The following is a 25217-nucleotide window of genomic DNA, read 5'->3' as shown; positions in this document are numbered from 1 at the left end:
GCCCAATTGGACCATCCACTGTTCTTTATGGAGAGGCTGATGTAAATGGACATGTGTCCGTTTACACCTGCCTGCATCTGGTCCAGTCTGCTAAAAGCAGACATATGGGGATATCATTCCCTATCCATACAGCGATGGGATGGTATCCGATGAACATGGATAGGTGGTCTGTTTCTACCTTACCGCCCCATAGAGAACAGTGGGCTGTGTCTGCTCTGCATCAGCAGAGTGGGCACACTTTGGGGCGGTCGGATGTCATCTGCCTGCTCAGCTGAGATCACCAGACAGATCCCTGGAACCAGGCTGGAACTCCTCTTTAGGTCTAAATTATGACTTATGGATGCCCATAGATTTATTTTGCAGAGAGTGATTTGATCTGTATGATCTGCTTGACACTCTTTGGGGATTGCTTGTGACTAGGTTTTGCTACACTTTCACGCTTTTTTTTTTTATTTTTTTTTTTTTACACTTAATTTAGAAGACATTTGGATGTGGTGCACTGTAGTTTTCTATGGAGAAATGAGAATGATTAAACTCTGTTGGAGTAATAGACTTTTCATGCCGGTTAACCAGGGCCGTCTTTAAAGCAGGGCAAAAGGGGCAGCTGTCCTGGGCACTATCATTGTTGTGGGACCCAAAGCAGCTTCCTAATATTTGCAAACTATCACAGTTTAAATTCCCTTGTCCCTTGAAGTTGTAGTCATGTGCTGTGTTCTGATATCTCAGTGTGAAGTTCTGTTTACTAATGCTGCCTTATTGTCATGTACAGATGACTAACCTGACCCTGTGTTTACATGTAAATAGCTGTAACATTAATATGAAAATAGCCGTGGACCGGCTGCATTGATATGTAAATAGAGGCAGCATAAATATCTATATCGTATCCCCCTGAGGTCATATCCACCGTCACCTCTGCGGAATGCTGCCCACTGGGGAGGTAAAGGGGCACCCTTGAAAGTCCTGCCAGTGGCCAGTGTGAAGCCCCCCCCCCCCTTACATTGGTGGTCAGTGTAAAGAACTCCTTACATTGGTGCTTACTGTGAATGCTCCTATTACATTGGTGGTCAGTGTACGTCCCAGTTACATTGGTGGCCAGTGTAGAAGCTCCTTTTTATATTGCTAACCGGTAAAAAAAAACTTGCATTTGTGGTCAGTTTCAAATCCTCCCTTACATTGGTGGTCCATGTAGAAGCCCCCTTTTAAGTTGGTGGTGTGTGTCAATCCCACCCTTACATTGGTGGCCAGTGTAGAAATCCCCCTTTATTGGTGGTGGTTGTAAATTCCCTCATTATATTGGTTGTCAGTGTAAATTCTTTGTAACATTGGTTATCAGTGTACATTTCCCTTCATATTTCTGGTAGGTGCAGAATTGCCCTTACACGGGTGGTTTGTGTAAATCCCACTTTACGTTGGCGGTCAGTGTAGAAGTGTCACCTTACATGGAGGTCATTCTTTATTCCTCTTTACACTGGTTGTTGGTGTAAATGCTCTCATTACAGTGGTGTCTGTGTAGAAATCCCTCATTATATTTGTGGGTGGTGTAAAATCCCCCGGTACATGGTGGTCAGTGTAACACCCCCCCCCCCACATTTTGGTGGTCAGCGTAAATGCCCCCCTAATATTGGTGGGCAGTGTAATTCCCCCACTATATACTTCCCCTGCTATATACTTATCAACCCTCCAGCATTGCCATTGATCATAGAAGTCCTAGGATCCCTAGGAGTTTTCTGTCTATTCTATTGATGGGTCCCACATCATCACCAGTCCATGGTGTGCAGGCAGTGGGCCGATAATGTGCTCTAACTTTTAGAAACCAGTCAGTGAGCAGTATTGATGTACAGTAATCTCTAGCAACCAAATAACAAGCAGAAGAGATGTGCTGTAACCTATAGCAAATAATCAGTGAGCCATAATGTGTGCTTTAACATCTAGCAGCCAGTCGGTGAGTGGTAATGATGCACTGTAACCTTTGATAACCAATCGCTGCCTGATCTGATTCAGTAAACAGATTTTGAGTCTAGCTGCTATTGTATGTATGTCTTAGAGCAGGTAGAGGGCGAAATTGTGTGGAGGAGGGGCCCAATAAAATGTTTGCCCACGGTCCAATCAATATTAAAGACGGCCCTGCGGTTAACCCATAAATTGCTCCCCTATATGCTTTAGGCTAGCTGTAATATGGATCCTCGGTGACTTTGGAAAAAGTCTTGACTATCTATTAGCATCGTTCCTTGGGTTTATTAAGACATCTGTATGGTATGGCTGTTTGAACATTGAAGATGGTCCAGAGCAAATCTATCTAGTGTTCCAATTTAAAAAAATTTAGACTAGGACTTCTGAATTCTGCTAGATAACCATGCATTGCATATAGACATGAACTTAATTTCTTGACCGTTTTTATTTATTTTTTATTTTTTTATTCACCTAATTTTTTTTTTACTCTGGTCTAATGTAGACATTGTATATAATGAAATGTATGCTTAATTTGGAACCAAACTGTCCAGTCCTTAATATAGAAAGAGATGGTTGGCACTCAGGATGACCTTCAAGAAATAGTATTCCTCTATTGAGAAGACCTGTTTAATACTGTAAAAACAGCCTACACATTTTGGACGTTAGTCCTCAGTTATGGCTAAGGATTAATGTCCAAACGCGCAGGATGTTTTTACAGCATTGAACATGTCTTCTCAATAAAGGAAATCTATTTTTTGGATGTCATCCTGAGTGCCAACCATCTTGCCTTATTCTGGTACATTGGAGGTGTGGGCAGCCTTGAGGTCTGAGCACTGGGCAGAGCTGTTATGAGGGCAGGTTGCAGTACCTATGCACCTGTTGTCCTGTCCTTAATAGCCGAGTACTGTGCCATCTTAGGCTGGCCATTGCACAAATTCCTTGTACAATTTTCCTTTAGATTTACCCGAACCATATAATACGAGGTCAAACCTAAACATGTATGCAGTCAGGCAGACCCTTGCACTACCTAGTTTAAAGTGGTTGTAAACCCTTACAAACCACTTTGACCTACAGGTAAGCCTAGATTAAGGCTTACCTGTAGGTCCAAGCAATATCTCCTAAACCTATATGGTTTAGGAGATATTTGCCCGAAAACGGGCACCGCTGTCTACGGCGCATATGCCGTAGACAGCGGCGCGCAGGCGCACTGAGCGCGGCATTTCCAAGAATGGAGCTGCCGCGCGTGTCGACTCTCGTGCGCATGCGAGACACCACCAGCAAGATGGATGCGGCGGACTACAGGGGACAGCGGCGACTTCGCTGGCTCCTGTGTCAGGTAAGTGACACATAATGGGCAACTATGCGATGCATAGTAGTCCATTATGCTTTGCCTTTGCAGGGAATGAAAGAGGAAGTAAACCCATTAGGGTTTACTTCCTCTTTAAGGTAAAGCTAAAATAAATTAAGAACATTTTCTAATATATGGCTAGCTTTAGCCTCTGTTTGGGTCTGCAGTTGCCATGGTGCTGAAGATCAACATTAGTTTAATTCTGCTTTGTGGATTCTTTTTTTCTAGTTTTTGGCATTGACAGATTGCGAGCAGCCATTAAGAACTGTAGAGATCAATTTTTTTTACACGTTTTATAGATTTTATTTAATGAAGTACTATAAAGCAATCTTCACATTTAGTAATACTTTTTGTTTTCTTGACTCGTTTTAGAGATGGAAATGAAAGTGAAAGCAGAAAGGGCAGCGAAGGAGAAAGCGGAGAACCGAAGAGTGGAGATAGAGAAACAGTGTTCAATGCTGGATTTTGATTTGAAACAAGCACGTCAAAAAATAGAGCACCTCGTTCAGCAAAAGGAGAGGCTAGAGGAAGAGGTGAATATGGCTTATTTATTTTTAAACAGCATAGCATACTTATGAAAAAGGGGTAAAAGTCATAGCAAGCAATCACAGAATTTGGTTGTCATGTCTTAGAACTCCATTTATATTCCAGGTATTACAAGAATAGGTCCATGTTTTGGAACATGCTACATCTGTCAGGATTCAAGGGGCAAACGGGCTCTTTGCAGACAGTTCAATACATTTTAAATCTGGTTTATTTATCATTAAACAGAAAAGTGGCAGACTTTGTCTTCAGATTCAGTTTAAACACAACAGTTAAATCGTCCCATATGTACAACAGTCTCTTGCATGTATAGCTTTCTGCGTCCCAGCGACAGTATATACTGTATTCCAAAGCTTCTATGAAAGGCAAGCTTACCCAGTCAGATTATGGAGACTTCCAGGCAGCATCTGGATCGCCTCATTACAGACAGCAAACCTGCCATCAATCAGCCTCTGAGCAGATGATTAATAAGCAGGAGAGGAAGTATCTGCCCTCTATTAACCCCCTCTTAAACCTGCCACAGGCTGACTCTCCACATATTCCTCTTCCCCAGTTTCAGGCCAGGGGTTTGAACACAACACACACAATGGTAATTTACTTTGGAAAGGGCATCCATATTCCAATGCATGCCTGCCTTGCTTTCCTAATCTGAGGCTACCGGATAGTCATTAACATCACCTTGCACTCAGAGGACACCAATCTGTTCCTCTGGTATCCCCTTTCCCTGCAACCAGTGTCCTTGAGCTAGGAGCGATCAGGCTGTGTCTGGAGCAGTGGATGCACCTTCTCCAAGGGTGCCCAGTCAGTTAATGCGGTGGCTTGTGTCAACAGCCAGGGTGGCACAGGGAGAGTGGTAGTGGCACTGAAGGACTCACACATTTTTTAGTTGGTAGAGCTTCACGTGCTGCCTCTTTGCCATATACATTCAAGTTGTTGCGAACTGCCAGGTGGATTATCTCATCAGACGCTGAATCGGGAGAGGGTGGTCCCTACATCCGGACGTGTTTTGTCAGGATTTACCCATGCTGGGGCACCCTGGACATCAATCTTCTGGTGGCCCGGCCCATCAGGAAGGTGTTGAGGTTTGTATCAAGAGTGAGGCATCCCCTGGTGGATTCAATAGACGTGCTGTTGGCGTTGTGGGGTCAGTTTCATCCGGAAAGGATTCCTGTAATTTTGGTAGCTCTGGACTGGCCTTGCAGACTCCTTGCTGGTACCATCTCTGGCGTTAATGGCATGGTTATTGAAAGCCAGGTTCTGAGAAGACAGGATGATGTCTGGTTCAGTGATCCCTACAATGTTGGAGGCACCGCGTGTTTACCTCTCGGAAAGGCTAAGATATTCTGGTCCAAGGCTCTGTTTGATTCTTCTGGTTTTTTTTTTCTGGTATGGTTTTGGGGTTAACAGGCTTAAAGAGAGGGGATTTATACCAGTTAGAACTGCCCAAATGTGGTGCTTTGTTCTTTTCTGCCTAGTGTCCTACTCCTGTAGGTGGGAAAATAAAAGGTCTGGTGTCACCCCCACATCACCTCCATACAGTACTTAAAAACATAGTAATCGCCCTGGGACTTTAAATGGGGGAGAGTAAGGTTAGCTAATAAAAATGCCAAGAGTAAGTTGAATCACAAATTTATAGCAAAATGTCATGCGCTTGAAAGCAACAACAATAATTGCTGAACAAATGATGTATGCATGCAGTATAAAAATAACAATCCACATACAGTTGTATATAAAAGTATAATGAGCAGTATACAAGCTCCAGTGATACCCTACGTGTTTCACAAGACCACGGTCGCTTCTTCAGGGTAGATGCATGTGTGCTGTATCTGCCACACAAATAATAAACCAAGTGGATATATATTGCATTCCACAGTAATGGTGTTGGGGTAAATGGTCAGAGGGGTTTAAACAAAAGACCTCATACTTGCCAGTGAGCTGTAAGAAGTAACTGAACGGTGGGTCCTCATGCAGCGGCAGCAACAGACATCCAGCTCACGAGTTGAGGATGCAGAGCAAAAGGTGGCCCCAACGGGGAAACTCGGAAGGCAGACATAACTTGGGCGAGTGTCCCTGAAGGTCTCAACTTGTCCACTATATAAATGTTTGAGCATGTATGTGTCAGAAGACACTGCAATATCAAAATAAGCTTAATGCAATAAAGCGTATGCGTATAAATGTACATGAACCTGGGTGGTACAAAAGCTGGTATGGACTGGGTGACTAAGGGACAGTGGAGGGAATATGAACAATATAAAAAGTTTTATACAAGTTATATATGAAGCTCAATGGGAGTGAAGGGACCTGGGCTGTGTAAGTAAAGACATGTGGGGAAAAAAAAACACATTCTGGAGTATGCATAGGCGTATAGAAAAAAATATACAATTGTTACTTAAAGAGGAAGTAAACCCTGATGGGTTTACTTCCTCTTTTTTTCCCTGCAAAGGTAAAGCATAATGGACTACTATGCATCGCATAGTAGCTCATTGTGTGTCACTTACCTGACACAGGAGCCAGCGAAGTCGCCGCTGTCACCTGTAGTCCGCCGCATCCATCTTGGTTGTGGCGTCTCTCGCAGCTCCGACGAATGACAGCGGAGAAGCCGCGATGACGTCACTCCCGCGCATGCGCACGGGAGTCGCGTCTCGGAGCTCCGACGCTGCCATTCGGCGGAGCCGCGATGACGTCACTCCCGCGCATGCGCACGGGAGTCGACAAATTAGGCAAATCCATTCTTGGACTTGCCGCATTTAGTGCGCCTGCGCGCCGCTGTCTACGGCGCATGCGCCGTAGACAGCGGTGCCCATTTTCGGGCAAATATCTCCTAAACCATATAGGTTTAGGAGATATTACTTGGACCTACAGGTAAGCCTTAATCTAGGCTTACCTGTAGGTCAAAGTTGTTTGGAAGGGTTTACTTCCATTTTAAGTGAGATGAAAAGCCAATGGATGTGAGCTCCCCCTTAAGGAAATGAGGCTCCTTTGTAGGAAGCAGAGCTGTTAATGAAAGATCCCAGCCACGTCAAGCCTCCAGCTTATACCACTGGGAAGAGCCCAGATGCTCCACCCCCAACGTCATGTATGAGTGGTGAGGCAAGCAAACGCAGGGAATGCTTGCTGCCAATGGGGGCGGCGCATACACAGCGAACCCCAACCACCCGAGATAACCCACACAGCCCAGATGTGATGACACCAGGTGGGCGTGGAAAACATGGCGCTGAAGTATAGGTGGCTCAGCCCATCCGGAGGACAGAAGGGGACAGCAGCATATCACCCTTATGTACATTGCAACTCCCTAGCTGAGCGGTGAATGCCGGCAAGGAGCAGCAGAGGAGAACCTGACCAGCCCAGAAACAACTCCTATAGGTGGTGCTGTAAAACCCCATGGTCAAGAATGAGAAGGACTATCAAACTTAGAGAAGCGATTTTATGGTGCGTAACTAAAAATGACGTCCTCTCTAACGAGTAGGGCATGTTGCTATATGTTCATGCCCAAGCCTTGCAATACGTCAATCTTGCAGGCCTCATGCATGCTGGTTTAGTGTAAATGCTGTTTCTCCTGACAAGAAAAAAATTCTGCGTTTTAAAAACACCTCTAAGCCGATTTTGTAAACACGTTCAGCCGCATTTGGACATTCATTTTGAATGGCCAGAATCGTAATTTTATTCCGACCATTGATATACTGAAGAGCTGTTTGCCAGGGTTCTCTGAATTCCAAAACTGGCATGCCAGAATTGCAAATGATTTGGTCGGGAAAGCAGCTGGCAAAATACAGTATATGCATTTCAATTGCATATTTAGTGGTTTGCCCATAGTTCAGCTTCAGAAAAAGAACAATTGTTCCTTATGCAGATGTATATGGTTTATTGTATGGTAAAACTTAACCTTTGAGTTTGTTCTTTGTAGGTGAAGCAGTTGACACTGCAACTTGAGCAAGAGACAAAGAGGAGGCTAACGACACAGAATGAGTTGAAGGTGCATGCGTTTGAAGCTGATAATTTGAAGGGATCAGAGAAACAGTTGAAGCAGGAAATAAATACATTGTTGGAAGCGAAGAGGTTGCTGGAATTTGAACTTGTTCAGTTAACCAAGTATGTATATTTTATGTCTATATATTTTCCTGTTATTACACTGTACTCCTATATTAAAAGTATATTTAGCCTTGTTTACATGACCATGGAATACTGTAGCAATTTCTATAGAGGTCTTTGGGAAGTGTAAGCTGAGAAATGAAAGGGTTTATGGGTGAAGGAAAGGGTTGTCCACCTATCATGTGGTCTTGGCAGTTTTAGCTGACAATTAGAGGCTTTTTCAGTGCTGTGTTTTGATAGCTGGGGACATGAAGTCTAGTGGAGAGCAGTAGAAGTCAGTTAATGACTTGCATTCTTGGCATGCATTCCAGTATGTTTGCCTGGACGTTGCCTCAGTAGACATGGACATTCTTGGCAAAAGATTAAATATGCCAGCTTTTGCTTTTTTTTTTTTTTTAAATCCCATCTGTTCCTTTTGTCCAATTTACATCAAGTCTCACTTTAATAAAAGTGGTGCCAACTGCAGGTTGAGTAATCCTTGTTAATTGTTTTGGATAACATCATAGTATGTGCTTAGACAGCAGTAATGTTGAATGAGTTATAGGTGTTTTTGTTAAAGGTAGTTCTTATAATAAGTGTAGTCACTTCATCCTCTAATGTACTGACAGTGTTGCAGTGCTCTACCCTTTGAAGTAATCGGTTACACAACTAAAACTCATAACTAAAACGAATGAACAAATGGAAACCTCGGGAGCTGTTACATTACCTAAGATGCCTTGTGCATTTAACTGCTGCTATGGTTATTGAGCTAAAAAGCTAAATTTCAGCCATTTTCAATTTTAAGCCAACCATGCATATTACACCTAGTGACTGATCGTGTCTTTAAGATGACTGCACATTTTACAGTCTGATTGCATAATCTCCTTTAGATCTACAAACAAACATATAATCTACCGGGGCTGTCTTTAGGTAAATTTTTAGGCGGTCCCGCGTGTTTTTACTAAATCTAGAGGGAATTGCACAATTAAGTTGCATTTTATTATTTTAAGTGCAAGGGGTTATCAAACCTTTTTTTCTTTCAAATTATGGTCAATTACTAAAGCTCTTTATACAATCAATTTGTATAAGGTACAGCTATCACATCGTACCTGGACCAATCACAGATCGCTAGTAATCACAGCTGTCATGAATGAAACTCATTCATGACAGTTCAAAGCATTAGTGGTACAGTGATCATTAAAAAAATTAATCTGTGATCATCCCATTTATTTAAATTTTTTTTAAACATACTTTAACCAGTCAGGTGATGCTGTATTGTGCTGGTGACAGTAAAAAAAAAGAAAATATTGGGAAAAAAATTTTTCCCCGTTTTTCCCAACAATTGTGACAAAAAATTACAATGTCAAAAAACACATCATGCCTCTTCCTAAATACCTGACTGTCTACTTTCCAAAAAGGGAAGGATTTGGGGGATATTTGTAATGTCCTGGCCTCAAGGTGTAGGCCCTTAAAAGGGCCCTTATGAGATAGGCAGGCAGTACATTAGGATTTTTTTTATGATGACTTTTTCTTTATTAAGACAAATGCCAACATACAACATAGAAAAACACATTGTATGTATATATATATATATATATATATATATATATATATATATATATATTTATATTCAATTATAATATAATTTCCATTAACATACACCACATTAAGCCCCCCACCCCGAGAAAACACACCAGATCCTTGATGTCCTCCTTCAAGAGAGAGAGAGAGAAAAAAGCCCACCCACTTGTCTACCCATAACCAAAACTCAATTTGTGCAAAACATTATTCAAAGTATAATTAAGAAGGGGCCTTTACAGCGCCCTATTACGTGTGTCAAACAACCAACAATACAAAAAATAAAATGAAGAAAAAATATATAAATAAAAAAAGGTGTTTCATTTCAAATTACTATTTTCAGGTGCTATTATGTTTAGTTTGAATTCAATATAGTCTCTCTACTATTTCATTTTTATACCTCTCCACCTTTCATTTCAGTCTAACCTTCTTTATGTGTTTCCTTTACGTGTTGCCCATCTAGTGCCTAATTTACTATTGTAACTTATCCTCCTCTTCCTTTAATGACCTCAATCATCTTTCCACTGTGCCTCCCAGAGAAGGAAAAAATAAACGCAAAAAACAGCACAAAAAAAACCCCTCCCAATTTCTCCCCACCAGATGCATCCCGTAGAATATTTAATCGATAAAGCAGCATTGCCTCCCAAAAGGGTTTAATCCACACCTATTTCTGAGGAGTAATACAGCCATCCTGCCCATGTATCTTTAAATGTATTCTGTTGGTCTTAACCATGTTATCCATCCCTTTTGCTTTCATTATTTTTTTTTCTACCTCCCTTTTCCAATCCATTATAGTGGGACATCCGGACTGTTTCCAAAATCTATATATCAATATTTTGGCTGCATTTAGCAAATGAGGGAGTAATGCTTTTCTTTATAAAATCTAGCACTTTAATATTTGGGCAATGCCACCATAAATGCAGAAATGAACCCCTTTGGTTACATACCCTCTAGCAGTTGAGCCGATGGATATATCTGAGCCAATCGAACCAGTGTATGATACCATCTTGTTAGGAACTTATAAGACATCTCCTGTATATGGGAACTTATTGAAGTATGGTGTGTTGCTCCCATCAGCCTTTCAATTTGCTTTGATGTAAAATTATAGGTTCTCTTTCCTATTTTCGAATGAAATGGGGAGTTGTCATATTTTGGGTGCTCAGAACCAGCCTATACATTCGAGACAACATATGACCCGGCTCTGATACGTTAACACACCATTCCTCAAAAGTAGTAAACAGGTTCGCTGGCCTTATCTGCTGCTTCCACTTATTGAAGTCTGTCAGTTGATGGTATTTCCATACAGCCATTGGTACTTCCACCAGTATTCGAACCAAATCCACCAATGGAAGCAATTTACCCTGTGAGGCCACGCTAGCACAATTACCTTTCCCATCCATTCCCCAGCCATCTAACAGTACATTAGGATTTAAGTTTTTTATATATATATATATATATATATATATATATATATATATATATATATATATATATATATATATATACACATATATATATACATATATATATATATATATACACATATATATATATATATATATATATATATATACACACAAAACACAGCGCTACTCCCTTTATTGCCCTGTGCAAAAGATAGAGAAGGTAGACTTAACGCTAAACCTTTAAATTTTAAAAGTTTTTAAATTGTATTAGTGACTTAATTTAAAAAAAAAAAGTGACTTGTGCAAAGTTCCTTATTTATCCGCAATAGGACAGACTTTTCCTGGTGCGTTTTCAGTGCTCAATAAAGCGATTGCCCTCAACAGAAATTCTACCCCTGTTGGGGTGGATAAGCTTCCACAGTATAAGCCCTGTGCTGCTCTGGCGTTATCTGGGTCTATCCTGGAAAGTGCTTGTCCATCCAGTAGTGTTATTTCCTCATTTATATGTATAGTGGAGAGAAGGACAAATCCATGGTGTAGTATGTAAATACAATGTTTTTTATTGAATACGAAAAACTACTCACATTTAGTTCAATTTAAAATCGCAGTGTTAAAAGTTGCCGCCGGCCGGTACTGTCTATCGTGGAGAGTGCACGCCGTATGGCCATGCCCTACGCGTTTCGGCATTCGGACGTCATCTGGATCGGCCATATTGGTGCACCTCTCCACTTAAATAGGGTGCAGTGTTCCGCGCCTGCCCAGAGTCTACAGTTGCCATTTTGTTTAAGGGCATTGGAATATCTACTGATTGAGAACTAGTAAATCCTCAGTCATGTGATAGCCCCACCTGAGTGTACAGAAGCTGTAGCCGCCATGCACATCAAGGGAGTCTGGCCGTAACCTTGTGGGATACCAAAATTTTTTACGGCGCTGTTACTAATGAAAAACAGCCGGGGAAAAAGATAATTTTTCTTAATGTTAGCCTGGAGCACTGCATCCTACTTTATAATGCACACATCATATTACATCCTAGGTTTTACACCCCCTTGAAACCCCCTGCATTTTATATTACATCTGTCAGATTGTTTTCTTTGACTAGACCAATAGTTTACCGAAGGTCAGTTCCATGGATAGAATATGAATGTGTGTAGTGCCTATTACAAATGAGATTAAAATAAACATGAAAATAAGAATAAAAACAAAAATGAAAACTTTAATTTACACAAATTTTAAATAAAATTAAAATTAAAAAACGTAAATATTATGAAAATATTTAGAATATATTAAAATTTGTGTAAAAAGAATAAACGTATCCGTGTTTTATTACTATTTGATACAATTTGGGTAGGAACCCACAAAGGACCTCAATTTGTTAAAACAATGTTTAATCCTATTCAGAGGAGTACGTATTATTTTCAACATAACATTTTTTTATTTTATGTTTTGGAAAGAAGAGGCAGGGGCATATTGAGGGATCAATCTGTGTCTGTTTATTTATATATATATATATATATATATATATATATATATATATATATATATAAAATTATATGTTATGGGAAATATTTAATACCGTTAAAGTCAGGGAATGTAATTATGACTGCATAACATTCGACCTTTGTAAAATAAAGATTAATTGGAGAAAAAGGGGGAAATTTTTGATGGAGATAAATGGAGAAAAAATGAAAAGGACTAAAGGTCCTAGTATTAGGCTATTTCTGATAACCCCTATTCTGCAAAGCTGTAGTTACCTAAAAAAGTTTTTTTTGGAAAGATGTTCTTATTTTTATATTCTAAGACAATATATGGTATATTATAAGGTCAGTGATGTATAGGGTTTCTGACTTGTATATTTACCTCTAGGGACATGTTAGACAACAGCTCTATTATCCACTTGATCTATTGTTAAAGGAAGGGTGATCTTGGGGTCTTTTATAATTCTTAGTGCTTGGGTCTGGTGAGAAAAAAATGGGAAGGAGGGGGCTGAAGGCCCTGATTGAAATATTTTTTTTTTTTTGACCGCACATATATTGCAAAACTATAATTGCCAAAGGGAGATTTTTTGAGAAGATGTTACCTTATTTCTTTATTGTGAGACCCTATATAATGTGTTGTAAGGAAAGCAATAAAATATCTGGCTTATATATTTTCTCTAGGGATGTGTTAGATACCACCCCTATTGTTCACTCGATCCTTCATTGATGGAGGTAGAGTGATCTGGTTAGTACAAATGACTAGGACACCTATTACCTGAAACCTCATTTTTATGGCAAAGGAGACTTGCGTATAAATATATAACTTTCGACCTTATGCAAGGAATGTATGCGTCACCTAGACTAGATGCATGTCTGATCCATGGCCAATATGACACAGGCAAGGGCACACGAAGTCTGAGCATCAGAGCCATCATGGCTACATCTGTGGGTCACCATTACTGATCACTACGGTGGGATTAAACTGGATAACACTGACTCCGAGGAGCAAATATGAGTTTAGGATGACAGATGAGCATTCTCTGGGGAAGAGCCCAGCCTGCTCTTAACTGCAGGGGCTACAAACACCACGGGTCTAAGGTGGCACCTGAGTGTTATACACGCCACATGGAACATCAATGTATATACACAGTGTATAACCAATAATAAAAGGCTGTGGGAAGCTAATCGGAGGGTTAAGCCTAGTACACACTAGCAGTTTTTGTCTGTTCAATGCAGTGGACTGAACAAAATAAAAACTGAAGAGCTTGCGGTACCAACTATCCAATGTTAGTACAGAGTTCTCTCCACCAAGCTATTGTGTTCTGACCACCCCAGAGCATCACGGTCAGCACACTCAGCCATTGCTGTTCGGCTACATAAAAGGAGGTTTTTCTCGTGAAAATAAAGATTTGTTAATCACTTAAATACTGGGCACTTTCACCCCCTTCCTTCCCAGACCAATTTTCAGCTTTCAGCGCTGTCCCACTTTGAATGAAAATTGCGCAGTCATGTAACACTGCACTTAAATGAATTTTTTTACACACAAATTGACCTGTTTTTTTTGTGGTATTTAATCACTGCTGGGATTTTTATTTTTTACACTACAAATAAAAAAACGAAAAAAAAAGAATTTTTCTTAGTTTGCTATAACATTTTGCAAATAATTTCTCTTGATAAATTTTAACCAAAAATTATGCTGCCACATTTCTTTGGTAAAAATAACCCAAATCGCTGTTTATTTGGTGTTGGCACTGATGGGGGACAGACTTTTTATTGGGACAATAAATGTGTATAGGTACAGGTGTACTTTTTGTATGGTGATCTGTGTGAGCTTGGCGGGGAGACCTGTCGGAGACGTGTCTCTGTTTACATTGTGACGGCTGTGATTGGACATAGCCGTCAGGTGATCGGGAGGGCCAATCACAGCGCCCATATCCCGATCTCTGCTCAGCTGGATCCTATGATCGGAATGATCACATGATCGAGCCACAGCGTGCCTCGTGGCCGCGCTGTGAGCACTCGTTCTGAGGGACGTTCCTGAACATCCACTCAGAATGAGGAAAGGATCACCTGCCTGTTTATGTGCAGTGGCCGGATAGGAAGTAGTTAAACATAAACTGGCTCCCAACTTTTTTTTAGCTGGCTTCAAGATTTAAAGCAAATTTGTCAAGCCCTTCTGTGAAATTACCTTCCTTTCTCTTACGTTCACTGACTGACACAGCTCCTCTCTTATACCATTGGGTTGTTACGCCATCTTCAGGAGAGGACTAGGCATAACATGTTAACATGTAATAATAAAACTAGAACTTTCTAGTTCCGCCCAAGTGCCAGCCCCTTGGGTAACAACCCCACAGCCTGCATTGCAGCTTCAGTTTTTTTTGTTTTTGTTTTTTTTCTGCCTAGTGAAGAAGGACCTAGGACCCATTAGATTATGCTGAGTCCTAAGGTGTCCTTTCTCCCTTCTGTCTTAAGCAGCACATTGTTCTTCTCTCCTTTTTTGTACTGCTTTGAAACATCCCCAGGAAATTTCTCTACATTGTCTTGATGTGGCATGTGCTTTGAAAGCCTATTTCTTGATTGCTGCCTCCATTTTGGCTTTTGGATTGCCTCTTTGCCTTTCCATTAGGTGCCTGTAGGTGGCTCTCTGCTTCTCTCCAACATTTCTAGGTTAGACAAATAGACTTGAAAAACAATGGTCTAAAGCAGTGGTTCCCAATCTCAGTTCGTAAGTACCCCAGACAGGTCTTCTGTATTTTCTACACCTTACACAGATGCTTTAAGTCAATATCAATGGCTTGGTATTTGACAGCTTTTGTATTGAAGGTATTTAAAGACTGCAGTTAGGAGCCACCAGCCTCTTCTGTTAAAGTGTCATTCAACTCACATCATTAAAAATGTCAGTACATGCTGTATTACATGCTCTTGGTACTAACTCCGTCACAATGTGATTCATTTTCTGTAGTCTGCAAAAAAACCTGGTTAAAGTGGTTGTAAACCCTTACAACACACTTTGACCTACAGGTAAGCCTAGATTAAGGCTTACCTGTAGGTCCAAGAAATATCTCCTAAACCTACACGGTTTAGGGGATATTTGCCGAAAGACAGGCACCGCTGTCTACGGCGCATGCGCCGTAGACAGCGGTGCGCAGGCGCACTGAGCGCGCCGCGGTCAACGGCGACATGGCGCGAGCGGCGGCTCCCATGTGCATGCGTGGGAGTGACGTCATCGCGGCTTCGCCGAATGACAGCGCCAGAGCAGCGAGACCCACCGAGAAGATGGATGCGCCGGACTACCGGGGACAACGGTGACTTCACTGGCTCCTGTGTCAGGTAAGTGACACATAATGGACTACTATGCGGTGCATAGTAGTCCATTATGCTTTACCTTTGCAGGGAATGAAAGAGGACGTAAACTAATCAGGGTTTACTTCCTCTTTAATCCTGCTGTTCACTGTTCCTCCCTCCTTGTCTGTGTCCCTGCTGCAGCCTTATGTAAACCAATTATTGCTGCATCTACTGAGCATGATTCTTTTTCAGTTCCCTTCTAAGCTGTTCATTTCCTCCTCCTTTCTGTTCTGTGACTGTAGAGCCAATCGTGTGGGTGTATACAGTCTGGGTAAATGACAGCCCATTCCCTCCTTCCTCCTTCCTCTTCCTCCCTCCTTCCTTCCTCCTCTCTCCTTCCTTCCTCCATACCCACTAAACAGCTTTACTCTTAAGTGCTCGATACTACTTGTTGATGGAGGAGTCCCTTTCCTGTAATACTGAGCACATACAAACACTAGACACAGGCCGGAGGGGAATGAAACCAAATGATTGGCAGAACCCCCTACTAGATAGCCCACTCCCCTTAATTTTTACGGAACAGTGGCATCATTCATATACATAGAGAGGAGGGATAATGTAAATTAACCATTTGCTGACTGCTAAATTGGGAATGCACGTCATTACTTTGACATTAAATACCATTATTATGGCAGCAGCTAGCTGCCATAACCCCAGTATTACCAAGAATAAAACGGGGGCAAATGGACTATCTCAGTACAGTGCCGTGAGGATAAATTCACATATATGAACAATTGTATAAAATAGTAAAAGAAGAAGCAATTGAACAATTTGAAAAGAAAAAAGGGGACACACGAGGGAGGGAGAAGGGGAATGGAATAAGGATTGGAATAAAAGGGGGGGGGGACAAAGAAAAAAGGAAAGCCAATCCAGAGAAGGTGAATCAAAATGAACGTCTAGGGAGGGAAGCCTGTTATATACCTAGTTCTCAAGTTACATCAAATTGGAGGTCCCAGGAGAAAGGGTCCCACTGAGGGGAGGCGGTTATTGTTGTATATACCGATGAACTGGAGTACTGTGAAGAGTGGCAGCGCACGCAAGCACGGCACTCTGCCTAGATATCCTGTGAAGGAAGACACAGTAACCAACTTAAGTAAATAAGTAAGCCCATTATCATATCCCCTGAATAGGGAGGGCTACACAATAGTCACAATAAGCCTATGGTGTGAATCACAGAAGTAAGGGACTTACAAGTTTGTTGGATAACAAAACTTCTGGGTCCAAGATCCAGCCTAGTGGATGAGCAGGCTGCCGCCTACTTGTAGTCCCCAACCCTGTGATGTTTCACCAGCTCTGGCCACAGCCGGCGTGCGATGTCACAGGGTCAAGGGTCCTGTGATGCTCAAGCACGAGAGAGTCGCACACTCGCCCTATGGACAATGTGCGGAGCCCGAGCCAGGACGTGTTCAAGTGGGAGGACGGCAGTCCCGTGGGAGGGGCCTGTCCAACTACCAGGGAACCTACAGACCCGCCGCAAGGGAACACACAACTGGGACGCCAATGTGCCAGTGTGGATCGCAAGGGAGACGGGGAGGCAGCCACACCTGATTACAATGTTATAAACAATGGAAAACTCAATTATAGAAGACATGTAAGGATAACGTAAAAATGAATATTAACCACTTACAGACCGGACCATTTTGCTGGTCAAAGACTAGACCACTTTTTGGGATTCTGCACTGGGTCGCTTTAACTGACAATTGCGTGGCCGTGCGACGTGGCTCCCAAACAAAATTGACGTCCTTTTTTTCCCACAAATAGAGCTTTCTTTTGATATTTGATCACCCCTGCGGTTTTTATTTTTTGCGCTATAAACAGAGCCACAATTAAAAAAAAAAAAAAAAAAAGCATTATTTTTTACTTTTTGTTATAATATCCCCCAAAAATATATAAACAAAAATATTTTTTCCCCAGTTTAGGCCGATACGTATGGTAAAAAAAAAATCGCAATAAGCGATTGGTTTCCACAAAAGTTATAGCGTTTACAAAATAGGGATAGTTTTATGGCATTTTTATTAATTTTTTATTATTTTTTTACTAGTAATACCTGCGATCAGCTATTTTTATTGTGACTGACATTATGGCGGACACATCTGACGTTTTTGACACATTTTTGGGACCATTGTCAGTTATACAGCAATCACTGCTATATAAATGCAGTGATTTCTGTGTAAATTACACTGGCAGTGAAGGGGTTAACCAGTGGGTGGCAGTGTAGGTATTAAGTGTTCCTAGTGGTGTGTTACTGTGGGGGGTTGGGCTTTCATTTAGTGAACACTGATCTCTGCTCCAATCACATGGAGCAGAGATCAGCGTCACTAGTTGCTAGGCATAATGGAGAAATGCTGTTTACAATGGCATTTCTCCATTCAGCCGCCCCGTGAGACGATCGCGGGTATGCCCGCGGCTATTGAGTCCGTGGGACCCACGACCAGACTCTTGGGGGTCGTGCTCGCGATGGCAGGGCGGCATTAAAGATTGGTCGTACCTGTACGCCAATATGCCTGCCTGTGCCATTGTGCCGATGTAAATCGGTATGCGGTGGTCGGGAACTGGTTAACAATGTAAAATTAGGTACATACAGTCAATATAAGGGGATTAGACAAATCCCCATGAAGGGCCACAACAACCAAAGAAAATCACATCAGGTACTCGGGGAAACGTAAAGCCTGAGACTGGATTATGTACAGATGAAAAATTAGAGCTATACATATTGTACAGGTACGGGAGGGAATGTTTAAAACTGACAAAAAGGAGCATAGATAAATTGCATGTAATGGGGCTGATATGCATATCTAATACAGTTACCAGTTAACACAATCATAACAGAGGACTACATAGTAAATATAAGGGGTTATACTGCGCTAGAGCGTGCAATAAACCTATTGAGGCATTGAACTCCAGGTCACTTCCACTGTCACCAAGGAGATGGGGGTATCTTGAATAGAAAAAACCCACTCGATACTTGGGGACTCTTACTGGACCTAGTGGACCACCTAAAGAGCAATGTCATATACGCCAGCAGACTTAGTCCTCTGCATGGTCTATAGGTCCTCCTTGTAACTGGAGCTCTCCAACAGTGGCTGGAAGCCCTTCTCAATCTCCAACTTGAAAATGGGAAATCACATCTAAAAAAAAGGGGGGGGGGGGGTCCGCACTCACTATAGTATTTTCTAAGCATGAAATCTCCTGCCCCACATCACAAAGCATCTAATCTTGTATTACTATCACTTATTCTCAGCGACAACTGTAACATCCATCACATTTGTTATTCTGAAGAAATCCATGTGTGCCTGTCTGTGCCTTTGTCAAGAGGAGTGCACAGAGAAGTAAATTTACATTCAGAGTTAAGGCAAGACCTGAGGGAGCCCTGGAGAGAGAGTCTAGGGGACAGATAAATTATTTACAATAATGGTCTATAAGCGTTGCCTTCATTTAAGCTAGGTGGAATGTTGGCATTAAGCCTCTTGATCCAGAGGGCTTCCTGCTGCAAGAGTACTGTCACGGTCACCCCCTATGGCATCCGGGGGCACCACCTCCAGGACTAGAAATTTAACAGCTCGAGGGTCAAATTTATGGTAAAGGCCTATGTGCCAGCCGATGGTAGTAAGTTTACCATTAATCAGATGCGGCTGATGGCTAGGGAGGAAGCAGAGTGAGGGCAAGCTAGCCCCACTCGGCTCTATGCCCTTGGAGGACCTTAGCGACCTCTAATCCTCAAGCAAATTTCCAGAATTCTTATTTTCTTAAAGTCAAAACTACTTTTTTTTTTTTTTCTTCTTGCTTTTAAAGGTAAATGAGAGATTGGGGGTCTTTGATCCCAGATCTCTCACTAAAGAGGGCAGGTCATGCTTTTTTCTATTTCATTGGACGTGTACATTCCTTGTAATAGGAATAAAAGTGATAATAAAAAAAAATGAAAGCGCCTCATAACATTGCACACGTAAATCGTGCCTGCATATGTAAACAGTGTTCAAACATATAGACCTCTATAGTGTGTACTTGTCTCAATCCAGAGCACCAAGTCTAATTTATGTCTGCTACCTTGTTCCGCTATCAGGGTGAAGGATAGCGCAGGCTCCTGAAGAGCATGCGCTATGCATTTTTGAAATTTTATGTTACCCTTAAACAGCGGTTTGGTTTGGGTTTGATTGCTCTAAATTTGACCTCAGCATCAGTCTGACTGGACTACAGGGTGTTCTGCCTGGCCATAGGGGGCACTGTCACTTCTGGCAGGTATGGAAACGCAGTCTAGTTGGTTGTTTTAAGGTTACTTTCTCTCGGAACCAGCCCAGTGGGAGTGTCACTCTTGCTGTGCCTTCTGGGAAGGGTACTTAAGATGTGGATGTCACGTGTTTCTGGGGTTCCGGTCCAGAAGTATCTTCTGACTGCATGGTCCTGGTCCTCTTGACCAGCCTCCAGGACTTTCATGGCCTGAGGTGTGGATCCAACCAACTTTACGTCTGGGGCTGGCTAGCCCAAGGCGAGGAAACTGAAAGAAGGATTTAGAGGTGGTCCGGTGCCCTCTCGGTTGGTGAAGAGGCCCAGCAACTGTGAAGTTATCCAGGGGAGGACTCTTCGGGAGAAGGCCACGCAAGGGTTGGCTTCTCAACAAGAGCCTGAAGGACCCAAGTGAATCCAATCTCGTGCGGTATCGTCGGACTGGCTGCAAGATACTGGTACCACACAAGTGTTTTACAAGTTTTCAAGTTTCCTTTACATGTTCTATAACAAAGTCTGTGGCAGAGACTTGTTCCTGACTCAAACACCCTGTTGGCTACTAGGCCTGGTGAGAAGGCTATCCAATTAGGGTCCAGTTGTGAATGGCTATTCTCTGGATTTATTCAAAGTAAGAAAGTTATTCTTCATACTGACTTTGATACTAAGAGTACCTGGACTTTTCACCTAAACCCTCTGATCCTATGTTGAGAGACTGTGCTACTAACTGTTTTTTTGCAAATAAAAATCCCTTTAAGTGCATCTGTCGTCAGTCTCTGCAGTTTTTGGCCCATCTACATCGGGAAACCCCTAGACGCATAGGAGGTGAAGAAGGTAACGTTAAGCCCAATAGATTCAGCCACTCCTTCGAGAGTCAGTTCTACACAAGTTTCCCTGATGCCAAGAGAAGAAAAAAAGTGATGGGGAGGTGTCTCCAGCTGATAGCTTCAGCTCTCTGTCCATGTGTGCTGTGTGAAGGGGGATGTGTTCCTTCCCTCCGATCAGCTCTGGGATCTCACTGAGAACACTCATCTGCAGAATGTAACTTAAGCTCTACGCCCCCTTTTTTTGAATGTTCAGACAAGCTTTGTAGATTCTGGCCATTGAACAGATATAGAGGAGAGAAGACTGCAGATAAACAGGTACAACTTATGTAGGAGCAACATTTTATTTTCATCTCTGTATCACCTGAGGCCAGTCACTTGGTAAGTGGTTTGCAACCACTTTGTTTTCCCAGGTGTAAACTCGGGCTTCTTCTGATGCTAGTTTCAGGCACATGGTGCTTCAAGCTGCTCCTTGAGATCTGTCCAACCCATCATTGACCCATTGTGTTGTCTTGTCTGTTTGTTGCCCATCCCTCAATTGGCACTGCTTTGGGACATTTCATAATTAAGACTAAGATCCTGTGTTTTTGTGATGAAGTCTGTTTGCCTGGGCATTTCTTTCTTTTTCTTTCTTATTAAATGGAAAATAAATATCTGAAACCTGGATGGATTAAAACATCAGTTGCCTGCCAACTGTATGCAAAATACCTATGCTTCATATGTAACATCGAAAATGTATGTATTGTTTTATAGCTTGGTTGGATCAGTTAAATCCTATGACTGGTGATGTGTTGAAATGATCTGATGTTATTTGGAAAAACTATTTGTTTAGTTTATTAAAATGCTGCAAAATAGTAAGATCTTGTATTTTTTATTTTTTTTGCCAGGCAATATAGAGGAAATGAAGGTCAAATGAGGGAACTGCAGGATCAATTGGAAGCTGAGCAATATTTTTCAGTAAGTGTTTACTTTTTTTGTGACTTTTCAGTGTTTCCAGGTAAAATATACCTTGTTTTACAACAAATTGTGTCACCATTTTGTTTGTAAGGCCTCATGCACACGAGACGCAGTTAAACGCACGTTCAGATGCAGTTGGACAGTTTTTTCAACTGCCCCTGAGCTCATTCAATGTTATCCTATGTGTCCATGTACACAGTCTCGTTTTTTCCGTTTTTATGCAGTTGCGTTTAATCTTGTTTTTCCAGAAGCAAAAAAATGCGTTCAGAAGCAAAAATTTCCACGTTTCAGACGCTAAACGCGGCAAAACGCCGCTACCGCATTTAGCCGCGTTTGCGTTTATATGCGTTTTTAAAGGTGACTTTTTTTTTTTACATTAAAAATCTCAAAAATGATTGCAAATGATGAAAAACCATTAGAAAAATATTTTAAACAATTGCAAGTGGACAATCCACAACTTGTGGCAAGTGACATGGCAGGTGGCAAGTGACGTGGCAAGTGGACAATCCACAACTTGTGGCAAGTGACATGGCAGGAGTTCCGCCATTTTTTATTTTTATTTTTTAAAGTCAGCAGCTACAAATACTGCAGCTGCCGACTTTTAAAATAAGGACACTTAACAGCCCAGTGCGGCCGCGATGTCGGCACCCGAAGCCGATCTCTCGATTGGCTCTCGGGTGCTGCCTCCGCCATCTTGGGTATGGGAATCAGGAAGTGGAGCCTTGCGGCTTCACTTTCCGGTTCCCTACTGCGCATGCGCGAGTCGCGCTGCGCAATAAGGATGGTCCCCGCTGTCTCTGGGATCCTTGTGTTTCCCAGCAGACAGCGGGGGACCCGTAGGAAGTGGCGTAAATATCCGCAGATATCTATGCTGGAAGTGGGTGAAAATACCTGTACTATACAGGTATCTGCACCCCCCTCCCCCTGAAAGGTGCCAATTATGGCGCCGGAGGGGGGGAGGGTTCCAATGAGCGGAAGCTCCACTTCAGGGTGTGGGGGCCGCTTTAAGGTCTCGGAGCCTACCATGTGAAAGCTCTTGGCCAGTTTGTTTCCCTTCCTGGGGTATGGATATTTAGAGTGGATAAGTACATCCAAAAGGGTAAAGCTCTCTTTATCAGTAAAAGGAGGTTCAAACATTTCTCCTTTTTATCGTGTTGCCTCTCCTATGCCTGGGGCATCTGCCTCTAGGCAGTCTCGACTGTCTCAATTGTCAGGTTCAAGGGAAAGTCCCTAAGGGCAGCACCAGGATCTTAGAATAAGCCCACAAAGCAGAATGCTAAAGCCTTCTCATGAAGGAGCACCCCCACTCGTTTGGGTGAGGGGAAAGGTCCTGCAATTCTCGAAATCTGGCAGGAACAATGTCAAGAGAAGAGGGATTTCTGCAATTTTTTATTTAGGTTACGACTAGAGTTCCGAGAGCCCAGATGGCTCAGTCGGCTTTTGATCTGAGGGTCTGGGGTTCAGGTCCCTGTTTGGATGCTGCCTGTGGGGTCCTTGGGCTGCTGATGGTGCAGTCTTAATGTAAACCTTTTAAGGTTCCAGAACCAAACGGAGAGGCAAGACCCATTCTCGATCTCGAAGATCTGAATCGGCACTTAAACAGCTGATTCTTTCATAATTCGATCAGCTGTGTCCATCCTGTAAGGAGGGGAGTTGCATATCTCCATGTGCCAAAGTTTCCCACTTACCAGAAATTTCTGCGGTTTGAAATATAAAATAATTTTTTCAGTTGTGGTCCTGCCATTCGGCTTAGCCACAGCACCACGAGGGTTCTGAAAGATTCTGGCACCTCCTTTAGCCAGGTTAAGGGCTCAAGGCATAGCGGTCCTAGCCTTTTAGAAGGTCTACTTTTAATAGATCATTCAGTCTCAGGTCTAAAACCAGAGTCTGATCTCAGCTGTAAATATCTGAAGTCTCTAGGTTGGATTCTCAACCCAGGAAGATTCTCCTTAAAACCATCAAGGAGATTACGGTATTTGGGGGCTGGTTATAGATACCATACAGAAGAAGGTATTCTTGCCCCAGGCAAGATTCCAGTTCCATTGTAGGACTAATTCAACTTATTAAAACAAAGGAAAGTTCTTTCGGCTGTGCAGGAGATTTTTAGCGGAAATGGTGGCCTCCTTCAAGGTCATCCCTTAAGCGCATTTTTACTCAAAAACTGCTTCAAGACACCATCCTGTCGGTCTGGAATACATTTTTTTTTTTTTAAGAAGATTCGGGCCTTGTTTGTTTCCAATACGCTTGGCTCCCGACAAGTCAGAGCCTAAATTGGTGATGTTATCCAGCAAAAGGGAAAATCTTTATCCTGGAAGTTAACAGATGCCAGCCTTCTAGGCTGGGGAGCAGCCCTGGAAGAAGATTCTGTCCAGGGGAGATGGTACAGGTTAGAGGACCCTTGCCCATCAACTTTTTTTTTTGGAAGTTTCAGGCAGTACGTCTGGCCAGAGAATCTTGGCTGTCAGACTATGGGACTGTCCTGTCAGGATTCAGTCGGACAAGGCCACGGCGGTGATATTCATCAATCACCAGGGGGGGCACGAGAGGTCATGTTCCCCAAAAAGAGGTGAATAATGTTCTAGCTTGGGCAGAACACAACATTCCTTGCCTATCGGCAATTTTCATTTTTTCAGTCGCCATCTTCTTTGAGTCGCCAACAATTATTTCCGGGAGAATGATCTCTTCACCCCGACATCTTCCTAGCGATATGTCAGATGGGGTATTCCAGACATGGACCTATTCGTGTCTAGATTCATCAAAAGGTCGACAACTTTGTTGAACGAGGGGTCCCTTAGCAGGTGGAACAGACGCATTAGTCTTCCCATGGGATCAGTTTTCACTGATCTATGCATTTCCTCCAGTTCTGCTACTTCCGCGCCTTCTCTGCAGGATTAAGCAGGAACAAAAGGAGGTTATTCTGGCAGCCCCAGTGGGTCCCAGAAGATATTGATTTACCGAGATCATAAAAATGGCAGTAGGAGTCCTGCCATTATAGCCAGACCTTCTTGCACAAGGTCTGATATTTTATCCTACCTTACGAAAAAAAATTTTTTAACAGGTTGGACTGTTGAATCCCACTCTATAAAAGATCATGGGTGATCTCCTTCGGTAGTGTCTACTTTGATTAATGCCAGGAAGCTGGCTTCCATAATCGCTTACTTTAGAGTCTGGAAGACATGTTTCTTGGTGTGGATCCAGGGATTGCCACCCCAGGAACTGTTATAGGCAGGATTCCTGATGTCCTGCCTATGGCATCTGAAATTAAGCTGGCCTTGACTTCTATCAAGAGCCAGATCCTGGTCTTTTCATTGTATTTTCCTATGGCCTTTTGCTTCCCACTCTTGGTGCATAACTTATTCAGGGGATAACATGGTTTATTCCCCTATCAAGGCACCTCCTAAATCCTTGGGATTTAAAATTGGTCTTATCGGCTTTGCTGAATCAGCCGTTTGAATCTTTACGAGAAAATTCCTTGGTTCTTTGACAAGAAAGATGATCTTTTCTG

The 25217-nt window shown here is 42.3% G+C and overlaps 1 protein-coding gene across 1 annotated transcript in view; it reads left to right on the top strand.

Annotated features, from left to right (window-relative positions):
• ROCK1 (Rho associated coiled-coil containing protein kinase 1) overlaps nucleotides 1-25217 on the top strand; it is a gene marked incomplete in the record, with an annotated part of 198119 nt that overhangs the window by 128083 nt on the left and 44819 nt on the right. Inside the window, 3 exon segments of the mRNA XM_077492551.1 lie at nucleotides 3671-3831; nucleotides 7746-7930; nucleotides 21643-21712. Coding sequence (XP_077348677.1) covers nucleotides 3671-3831; nucleotides 7746-7930; nucleotides 21643-21712 — 416 coding nt within the window.

Source organism: Lithobates pipiens, unplaced genomic scaffold (assembly GCF_037356315.1).
Source record: "Lithobates pipiens isolate NorthernLeopardFrog02 unplaced genomic scaffold, aLitPip1_a1.2 Scaffold_19, whole genome shotgun sequence".
Classification (NCBI taxonomy): Eukaryota; Metazoa; Chordata; class Amphibia; order Anura; family Ranidae; genus Lithobates; species Lithobates pipiens.
Note: the sequence above shows the minus strand (reverse complement) of the source record. Positions and strands in the feature narration are given on the sequence as shown.